Consider the following 10726-nt stretch of genomic DNA (forward strand, 5'->3'; position numbering starts at 1 on the left):
TTTTCTTTTCCTTGTTTCTTTTTCTTACAAATGAAGATGTGCATTTTTATTTTCTTTTATCTTCCCAAGAAAATTTAATACTTAATTTTGACAAGTTGCTCTCATACATATTCAGACCGCAACAAGAAAGAGAAAAATGCTCTCATCTAATAGGTTCAATCGTTTTCATAATTAACTCAAACTGCTATATAAATCGTACTTCGAATTGTCCATTTCAGTCTTCAGAGGTACCATCACACACCAAAAAAACTTACATCTAACTGGAATATCAATGTTTTACCATCTTTTGCTAATAGTATACTGATACATAGAAAAATTATTTTACGTTGTATTGTGTTATTGATTGAAAATAACAAAAAATATTATCTGTGTTGCATGAGAGTTTCTCTCCACAATTCACCACACACTGCATAGAAAATTAGAAGCAAGAAAAGTATAAACCATATTTTGGTCAATGTCTAAATATATATTAAAATATACATATTAAAAGTGTTAAACTTCAAGTGACAGCAAATATTTTTGATGATTAATTTTTGCATATGTGTTGAGGAAGTAGAAAAGCCTCTTTCTAAATAAAGAGGAAAGCAATGTCCAATATATATTAAAACATATATATATATATATATATTAATTAAAGGAGTTAAACTTCAGGCGGCAGCAAATATTTTGGTAGGTGAACCACTGAACCAAAACTAAACTAAAAAATAAGTACTCGATCAGTATTTATTGTTTATAATTTTTCTTCCTTTTTCAAAGTGTCATTCATCACAATTAATGGGGCTGAAATCAGCTGCTAGATTTGGTCAGCTGATCACACAGCAAAATGCAGCCTTTTCCAATCTGACAGTGACAAAGAAATTAACTTTCACCGCTAATTAATTTCTGTTTGTTCTTTTGAATGATAATATCAGTTACAGTTAACAAGATGCAACACCAAAACATAAACTGTTAGGGCTTTTAGAACAACTCAACCCACATTTCCAGGTAACTTTTTTTTTTTAACTTCCTGCCATCTTACCTAGCTTGCTTAATTTCTTCCACCACAAATTAACCAATTCTCCCTAGACTAATTTGTGTTCCTTAATTATGCTTAAAATTAAAACACAGTTCTTTTCCTCTAATCAGTCATTCCATAGTGCAAACATAGGCACTTGTGGAACCAAACCAAGATTTCCAAGCCTTGAATTATCATTCCCACCACCATTGCCATCTTCATACTTAGCACCCTGCAATGAGAAATAAGCATGGGAATAGTCTCCTCCACCAAGGCCAAACTCACTAGTGTGGCCAAATGAGCACTTGGGGCTTTGTGGACTTGAAGAGTTCCTGCTGCTTGAAGCACCCAATGCTGCATTGTTGTTGGTGGTGTTTGAATTCTCATGATGTGAATGGGAATGATCCTCTGCATTATTACTATTCCACACCATTTCAGCCATGTCATCACACGGTTCACCACTTGCTATGGCCAAAAGGGGTTGTGCAGAAGTAGATGATCCACAAGAATTGAAGTCTTCGATTGCCGCCGGAGTATAGTCTTTCGGCAAACGCTTGGCCAGCTCACTGGCAATTAGGGTGGAGCTTGAGCAAATTCTCTTCACATCATACCTACTCATATCAAAGTTGGTCACAGCACTTGTTCCCCTAAACTTGATTGCAGCAATGTCATAAGCCTCAGCTGCTTCTTCTTGTGTGCCTATCATATTTAAGAATTGGATATAACAGTTGATCAAAATTGATCAGAAGTTGTTAACCATGAGTTTATTCTTAAATGAACAGATCAATTGGTCATCATTTCATAGGAAGAAGGTAAAAAAAACTTACTAAATGTTCCCAAGTACAAGTCTTTGTTTCCAGCCACCCTGCCAATTCTAGCTTGCCACCTTCCATGCTGATGGTGTCTGTCAGGACAAAGAAAACAAGGTTTTGACAGATAAGAGGAAAAAGGATAGGAAATTGGATGGGGAAGGCCTTGAATAATGGGTACTATGTTTACATATGTTTTGATATCATATGGACATTTTTTTAATAATGTTTGCCTATTATTGCCTATGATAATTGAAAAAAAGGCTGCAAATGCAGAAAATAATGGCAACTCTATTATTAAAGTTGGATTTCTGCCATACCTTGTCACTCCTCTGTACACAGAAGCTCCTCTTGAAAATCCACTGCTTTTCCTACACAACATCAAAAGATGCCATTCAGACTTTAAAATAAATAAAAATCAAAGCATAAAAAGAAAAGAAAAAAATGGTAACAGAAAAGTATGGTCCAATAGGTATCAAGTTGAAAAAAGTGCTGATGATAAAGGGTATATACCTTCTCAAATTGGCTACAAATTCTTGCCTTGTCATGTTCTTCATCTCTTCCAGCTCTTTCTCATAAGTACTTAGCTGAGCAACAACAATATCAAAAGCACATAGAATTGCATAATGGTTTTAAATATTGTTACAAAAAGTGAAGCAGGGCTTTTACTTAATTTCTGAGAGACTTTCATGCAACGGAAATAGATAGCAAAATAGCGTTAAGTTATTCCCATTACAAGATAATTTTTTTCCTGAATTTCTTGATGTAATAACAAAACTCACAGGAAAATTAATGTGGGTGGTTGAACCCCAATACTTGAGTGCAGCTAAATCATATGCCCTTGCTGCTTTTTCCTCCTTATCATAACCACCTGATGATCGTATTGCAGGAAGGGAATATGAAGGTTATTAAATCATATATCACACCTTCCAATGCACCATATATATTTTTATTTTTTTAAAAATATAAAAAATTAAATGTTCAACTATATACAAAATTCAAAGAGAAAAAGTACGTCCACAAGATCAATAAAGAAACAGCATGCAATGCCGTATCAGAGCATCAGAACTACTAGATTCACTTACCCAGATAAACTGCAGTTGCAATAGTGTTGAAGATGTGAAGAAAGACCACCAGCCCAGAAGAAAATTGCACGAAACAAAATACCAGACCGTTAGTATATTCCTTTAACAAACAAAAGTACCCAAAAAAAGAAACTAAGGAAACAATCTTTCTTCCATCACCAAAAAACAATCTGGAAAGAAAAAGAAAAAACTCACCTTGCCTTCCTTTCCTTGTTTGCCCTTCTTTTCTGCAACTATTATCCCACAGATGGGCCTCATATCTCCCAGTCCACCTATGCCTATAACAATAATTTCATCCCACAAAAGTATTTTTCAGTGTTTTTTTTTTTTGAGAACTCAGTTTTTTTTTTTTAAAGGAAAAAAAAAAGAAAAAAGTTGGTAGTGTTATATTACCTGGTGACACCACGGAACTGAGAAGTTCGCTGACCAAAAGTGTCAATAGATTTTCTAGGAACTGGTTCTCTAGCTGCAGATTTCCCAACAGGCCTTTTCTTGCTTTCCACTATTTGCAGTTGAGAGATTGCGCCCATATTATTACCATTTTGTTGTAAGCTTGGGCTCATAGTGAGAGAGAGAGATGACTGATGAAAGCTGTTGCCATTTGCCTGGTGGTGATCACCACATGGTGTTGATTTTTCATCAGAAAACGGTACCGTTTGGCCCAACCAAGATTTGTACATGCCATTACTTTGGATGAGGCTTGGTGAGTTTAGAGTACAATAATGGCTGTATGGTTGAATTAGGTGGTGGTTGTTGTTGTTGTCTTCTCCATTGTTGGTGGTGGGGTTGAAGTTTGGGGCCTCATTAACATTGATCTGAGAGATGGTTTCTGGGTTTTGGTCTTGTTGGGTACTTTGGCAATTGTAGACTTTGGTTTCACTTGGAGGGGTAGAGCTTGAGTAGCAGCTGCCCAAGAAATCTTCAAGCTTTGGACCCCCTTCATCATTTGGGTCTGTGACACTTGTTGCACCCATGTGGTTTTCATATCTCCAATCTTCCAAAATCACCATGCCAAGTAAAACACTCAAAGTGATTATCAAAAGTCAAAACCTGCACATAAAAAAAAACCCACCAAGAGATCAAAGAAACCATGTCCTAACAGTGACATGCAATACCTTCAGAACCATTGGGTCGCCTGAAAGGATCAGCAGGAGGAACACAAAGAGACCCATCAGAGCGCAAGGGCATGATGGTCATTTGAGAAGTGAAAACTTCTCCTCCTCCTCCTCCATGGTCTTGTTGATCTTCTCCCCCACCATAGCCTTCATGGATCCTCAAGTGTGGAGTGAGAGAAAACCCCAACCAGTTACTCATATTGAGAATAGAAAACAACCCACAAATCTAAGAATTTGGTGTTTTAATTTCACTGTCTAGAGTTCAAACCTTTGGGTTTTTGGGAAGTTTTCAAAGGTGGTAATGGTTGTGTGGTTTTGGGGAACAGGGGAAGGGAGTTGATTGCATATATGCATAAATGTCTTTTGATTCATAGATTTACTTGTGAGTCATATGATGATGGAAGGAAAGGAGGGGCTCACTTGTCCTTGTGGGTCTTTTTGCTTTGCTCTATGGACATGCAAACCTAAAAACCAGAATTGTGAAAAACTACAAAAACTCACCCCTCCTCTTTATATTCTCGCCTTACCTCTGCTTCTGTTTTGTATTGAAATTATTGGGCTCTGTGCCCCACCTCCCTCCCTTCTTTCATTTCTCTGTCATATTCCTGCAGTGGTGGCCATGACACATGGACATAATGTTGTAGAAAAACATAAAATTCAAATTTATTATTTATTATTATTATTATTATTTGGTACATGAATTCAAAATGAATTAAGAAATGATACTACTAAAAAGATACTCTTCTTTTTTGCGACTCACACTTTGATACATATACAAAAATAATTCATAAAAAAAAAATAAAAAAAGACTTCTGCACATATATCACATTATTATTGACAAGAATATATGAGTTTCTACTTAACTAGTAACAAGGGAAGTATGAAAATACTTTCAATGATTGAACATCAAATCAAAGTCAGCACACACTTAGATCTTCATCTTTGTTAATTAATCTCTGTCCTTGTGGATCTATTTGCTCTATGGGAGAAATAGAGAGATGTGATGATTTTACATAGCTCTTAACTTTCCTAGGCTTTTCGTTTCTTCATTCATGAATTTCTACCTAGTTATAGTGAATGAACAAGTTTGGCATATGGAAATTGATTGCCGCATGGCTTGCAACCTTTTGCTTCCCATTCATGTAATGTATAATGTACCAAATGGATCAGTATTCATGCACTCCATGTAGTAATTAATGAGGCTTCAATTGATTAAACTTTGTTAATTAAGAGCAATTAAATGTGTGCACGAATGATGCTGGATTTGAGTTGTTTTCAGAGGGGTAAAATTGTCTCAAAAGATTTTGCTAGTTGACTCAGAAATTTGCTCCTTCGGCTACCTAGTACCTACCCACTTTTATTGGCCTCCTAACTGGGCCTTTTGGGCCTAAACTTGTTTATTGGGTTCCTCATGAGACATATTTTTTAGTGGTTTGTCTTTTAGGGCTAATGTTATGTACAAATAGTTTGGATTTTTTTTGGGGGGCAATTTTAGCCCATTGAATGTGAGGAATTCAATTTTACCCGTGTATGTGAGTTTTACCCATCTTCCTCTTTGGACCCCAAAAAACAAGAGTACTCATAGCAGAGATCAACATGAATGCACGTTAGATATGGGAATTAGATTGGGTTTTGAACTTATTATAACTTCTATTATTATCATTGTAACAATTTACTTCTTTAACTCAAGCCTTTGGGTTTGGGCAACTGTTTTAGAAGTCATTGTGTTTTCCAACTTTTGTTGTTAATGCAGCAGTGCAGAGCTCTAGTTGCAGAAACAGCAGATAAAGGCCTGCCAAGACCCTGAACAAAGGATTGATTTGGGCTTGGTCCTCCTATCTCCCTGGGTTTAGTCCCTAGTGTGGGTTTGATTTAGTTAGCATGTCCAAAGGGCCCTACAAGCCAAGGCCATACACTTCTTTGTTGTTTTGTCATATGGGTTCAATTCAACCTCACCACTGTCTGCATGGTGAATCTTTCCCAGCTCTAAGTAGAAGAGAAAGTTGTGTAATTTTCAAGTACCAAAACATAAGTGTAAAGAGTTTTATTTCTCTTTGCAACCTTTTGTAGATTACAGAAATCAAATCCTCGTCAATTAAGTTGAACATGTTGTCCTACACATAGTTAACACTAATTGGTTAGTTAACTTGTCCCACTAATCACATCCTAATCACGCTACTGGTATCGATACATCTTTCGATATTTTTCTAGCAAACCGAAATAATATGTATCTCTATGATCTGTTGTATATCTTATATGATACCTACCTCATTGTTGTGGTCAAATTTGGACGTACCACACACTCCATAATTATAGGACATCCAAATATATTAGTTTAATGAATTAATTAACTCCTAATCTCTCAGTCTTACATAAAACTTCTGGTACTGACAATGTGACTCTACCTTCTTCTCTGATGCACGCCATTTTTTTCTTTACAATTTTTTCATCCCAAGTTGTTGTGTTTGGCAGCACCTGGCTTCACACAAGCCCACATGCCCCCCCCACCCTGTCACCCTAAAGTTTGTTTATATAAATTTCCCAAAATAAATATTCCTACACTTGATTATTTAGATTTGGTATAATAATGAGATTCACATATTATAAGAACCCTAGTTTTCAGATTCTCCACTTGTAGGTAGGCCATTTGTAATCTAAGTGGCTACAGCTTTTTCTACAAATGGGTACAGTGCAAATGATAATGGGCAGAGTTCGCTTCCTACTCTTCTAGCATGATAATCCTACAAATCTATGTATTATTGAAATTCAAATACATTTCAAAGCCATCAACCACCTTCTAGGTCATCCACCCTTTGTTTCAAATCACTAGAAAAATTGGATCCTTTTTTGTTTTCAATTTTCCATTTTCTCTGCTGACATTGACTTTCTTATTATTCAGAGCACCATGTACCAAATACCTCGTTTTCAAATTTGACAAGTTCCATTTAAGTGAAATGATTATCATCCAACTAGTAAATGCTTCATTAATTAATCATCTTAATTAGTTAGAGGTTGTGTATTTAGTTGCTAATTTCAATACTTAAATAAGGTGACTAAGATGGAAGGGGATATGTGGTTCTCAAATTTAGTGTCCCTCCATGTCCCTTCTCTATTTGACTCACATACGTCCATTCATTTAACTTCAATGTAACACTGTTAACTTACAAAAAATATTATTATTTGAAAATAATAATATAAAAAACCAAGAACCAAAAATCCATCTTGATGAACACAATCATTTTAGTTTGAGGATGGTAATGCAATGAACCAAAAGGTTTCATTGGAATGCTAATGCAATGAATTGAGAGCTCAACTGTTTCCGCACAAAAATCTTGGAAAAATTCTTGTTTTGCTGCTTCATCATAAGGCCTATAATATATTTAATTAAGGGCTTTATTTGTTTGGCCTTATTAGGCTAAAAATGTTGTCACATTGAACTAATCCAATTCAATTAGAAAACGATTTCCTTTTTTTCCATTGCTCAGTAATTCACTTGACCTCTCTTTGGTTCAATATCTGGCACAACACGGGAGATGCACATTTTTTTATAGTAGATGCATAGAGATGTGTGGAATTTAATTGTCTAAGACTCAGAAGATTGCAGCATGCCATGAAATTCCAAACTGCAAGAACATAACCCAAGAGATCAGATGCAAATCAAGGTATCATATAGATGAATCTCAACAAATATCTGTCTGTCTGTCAGCATATTGATTGTCTTTGGTCCACAGCTGCTGCTGTATGCACCACCTAATCCTTAAATTAAGAAATCCCCCAAACCTAATTCCCCTTTTGTTAATATTTCTTCCTGTTTCACTGATTTCATCAGGAAACAAACACATGTTTATATTTGAGCAAAACAAAGTTATTATAATGCAAATATATTGGCTTTTACACACCTAAAAGCAAGTTCTATTATGCCAAAAGACCAACATTTAGACAATTGGTCAATCCCAAAAATTCATCATTATTGTGGTCAAAGCGGTTCACTTTTGCATTGGATGCAAACTATTACAGAAAGGTATTAACTACTAATTATAATTAAGCATATAAATTACTATGAATCACGTGAGGGTCACGTGCAGTGACAAACCAGACCAGTGCTCGAGGCCTCACTCAGAAAATATAAGCACTTCAACCAATCATATTAGAACTACATGCACTCACTATACTTTAGAGATAATAAAAGATAACAAGCTTGCTAACGGGGTCTAGTAGAGTAAAAAAAAAGTCTTGATTTGCAAATTAAGGGTCTCAGGTTTGAACCTCCATGATATTTTAGTTGTGTGTGTGAGAAAATTCCCCCTCCTCTCTAATTTAAACTATCGTTTCGTTTGTACTAAAAAAAGAAGAAGATAACAACCTCAAATTCTATAAGATTTTTTCTGTTTTTATTTTATTCTAAGGCTCTGAATTTACTGAGGAGCATAGCATATTCTTTTCAAGACAAAACTGCTACTTATTAACCTTAATATTGTATTGATCTCTCCTTGTCTATCTAAACCCTACTATTCTTTCTTCCCTTTTGCCAGAGACTATTTTTACTAAAAAGACTGCATGCCTTTTTATTTACTATATCTTTGCACATGCAAAAAGAAACTGTGCAGCTTAACAAAATAATCACATATATCCACTACATGACAATCTCTCCCAATATGGGGATCTGATCAACTTTACCACAGCCGTCTGATCTGATATGCATCATTTATGTTACCCTTTTCACCACAATGCTTTTGCCACCTTTTTGCGCACTAAGTAAATTAAATTCTAATATCCGACACTTTTTTCTTTAGCAGCCCCTTTGTAGTAAAACGTAAGCATTGACAACCTTTACAGCACTCTCTATGTTCAATCATCAACGCTATGATCAAAATTCAAGTCTCTTTTCTTGCACCTGCGCCAGAGCCCTTGTATATTTATGTGGTAGTTGGGGTTTTGTTTCTTCTCTCCCATCAAGAAGGTTAGATGACAGAGCTGCCTCTCTGCATAACTTAGTTTTCCCAAAAAGCCTCACAACATCTCTCTCTCTCTCTCACTCTCACTCTCAGACACACTTACACAAAGCGACCCAATGGCTCCTATGACAGAAGAGTCCATTAAAAGAAAAGTGAGGGCAGGGGAAGCCATGAAGGGCTCAAAAAGGGAAGTCAACAAGGGAGCATGGACAGCAGAGGAAGATCACAAACTAGCAGAGGTTATTGAAGTACATGGTGCAAAAAGATGGAAGACAATTGCCTCCAAAGCAGGTATGTATCATAATCTTTACAGACTACAAATTAATAAGATGAAACAAAATTCATTCATCACATTACATCTAAGCATGATCAAAGAGCTGAAAGTGTCTTGATTCGATTGATGCAGGCCTCAATCGGTGCGGCAAGAGTTGCAGGCTAAGATGGTTGAACTATCTAAGACCCAACATCAAGAGAGGAAATATATCTGACCAAGAAGAGGACTTGATTCTTAGGCTACACAAACTTCTCGGAAACAGGTACAAAAATCAAATTAGGATCAAGTTGGTTTGCATGATTATTTATAAAAAACTGATCCCTTTTCTCTGTGTGTTTTAACTTCTTAGGTGGTCTTTGATTGCTGGAAGATTGCCTGGTCGAACAGATAATGAAATAAAAAACTACTGGAACTCTCATTTGAGCAAGAGAATAATCCAGAAGGAGAAGCAAAGTGGAGCCAACCCAACAAGACAAATGGTCTCCACAGACCAGAAACTAAGCCTAGCAGAACATCACCAGAAGGTCCACATAGAAATGAAAGAAGACTCGTTATCAGAAGAAGGTGCTAGCTTTGCATCCAAAGACTCGAGCAAGAACATGAACAATATTGATGTTGATGACTTCTTTGATTTCTCCAACGAGGGACCTTTGAATTTGGAGTGGGTGAGTAAATTCCTGGACTTCGATGATGACAGATGGCTTATTAACTGATGCCACTTTGTTGTCTGCTTCGTTTGGTTACTCTTCGTGGATTTGGTGCAGTTCATGATCATCAGAGAGTTGTATGTTAAATTTCACCATCTGGACAGCTTTTTTTCTTTTCTTTCTTACTGGTTTAAAATACTATTCGAGGAATCTGGTGGAGTTTATGTCGGTGCTCTGAAACTGTAAATCACTGAGGCTTTTCGATGCTCCTAATCATATTTGTGAATCGAGTTCTGCCTTCTCTTCTATGCATACATACCTACACGTATATATACATATATATATATATATATATATAGACGAACACAATATTTTCAATAAAATATTAGAATGATTGTGATGTTGACATGCAAATAATTTTCCAATTTGTTGATTTTTTAGAAAGAGGATCTTCGAGAGAGTACCTCAAAAAATAGACCGATTCGAATTATAATAATCACATTGTAATTCAAATCTTAAAGAGCCACCTCAAAAGTTAATTTGTTTGAATTATGATAAATCACATTTAGAAAATGCTCCAGTATAAAAGGAATTCTAGAGAAATTGCAATATATATTTGATCGAGCGTGGACCCGATTACCATCTTTTGGCCAACATATTTGTTAGACAATCACTAGTCCTAATAGTTTAAGCTGTTAGAAAATGACTAATCACTAGTCCTAATAGTTTAAGCTGTTACAGTGTATATCAATCTTGCCTCACGTACATGCCATTAGGGACCACCACTTATAAAAAAAAACTATGATACCATATTAAATAACCACTAACCCCAAAAGATTAAATTGTC

The 10726-nt window shown here is 35.8% G+C and overlaps 2 protein-coding genes across 2 annotated transcripts; one reads left to right on the top strand and one right to left on the bottom strand.

Annotated features, from left to right (window-relative positions):
- Positions 1-941: 941 nt before the first annotated feature.
- On the bottom strand, positions 942-4202 carry LOC117622070 (AP2-like ethylene-responsive transcription factor AIL1). Its single transcript, XM_034352594.1, has 9 exons — positions 4004-4202; positions 3282-3882; positions 3084-3166; positions 2889-2897; positions 2586-2674; positions 2317-2390; positions 2124-2174; positions 1822-1898; positions 942-1693 (listed from the first exon to the last, which is right to left on the bottom strand). Exons 1-9 carry the CDS (start codon positions 4200-4202, stop codon positions 1122-1124), a joined length of 1755 nt encoding a protein of 584 aa, XP_034208485.1. The 3' UTR covers positions 942-1121.
- Positions 4203-8999: 4797 nt separating this feature from the next.
- Positions 9000-10165, top strand: LOC117622110 (transcription factor MYB114-like). The gene is made up of 3 exons (XM_034352659.1): positions 9000-9249; positions 9365-9494; positions 9582-10165. Exons 1-3 carry the CDS (start codon positions 9075-9077, stop codon positions 9943-9945), a joined length of 669 nt encoding a protein of 222 aa, XP_034208550.1. The 5' UTR covers positions 9000-9074; the 3' UTR covers positions 9946-10165.
- The last annotated feature ends 561 nt before the right edge of the window (positions 10166-10726 follow it).

This window comes from Prunus dulcis, chromosome 3, assembly GCF_902201215.1.
Source record: "Prunus dulcis chromosome 3, ALMONDv2, whole genome shotgun sequence".
Classification (NCBI taxonomy): domain Eukaryota; kingdom Viridiplantae; phylum Streptophyta; class Magnoliopsida; order Rosales; family Rosaceae; genus Prunus; species Prunus dulcis.

Coding starts and splice junctions, on each gene's coding strand:
- LOC117622070 (XM_034352594.1), bottom strand. CDS start 4,202: ATGAGTAACTGGTTGGGGTTTTCTCTCACTCCACACTTGAGGATCCAT. Junction 1,899..2,123: donor GTGTACAGAGGAGTGACAAG/GTATGGCAGAAA, acceptor TTGTCCTGACAG/ACACCATCAGCATGGAAGGT. Junction 1,694..1,821: donor CTTGTACTTGGGAACATTTA/GTAAGTTTTTTT, acceptor TAAATATGATAG/GCACACAAGAAGAAGCAGCT.
- LOC117622110 (XM_034352659.1), top strand. CDS start 9,075: ATGGCTCCTATGACAGAAGAGTCCATTAAAAGAAAAGTGAGGGCAGGG. Junction 9,250..9,364: donor GACAATTGCCTCCAAAGCAG/GTATGTATCATA, acceptor CGATTGATGCAG/GCCTCAATCGGTGCGGCAAG. Junction 9,495..9,581: donor CACAAACTTCTCGGAAACAG/GTACAAAAATCA, acceptor TTAACTTCTTAG/GTGGTCTTTGATTGCTGGAA.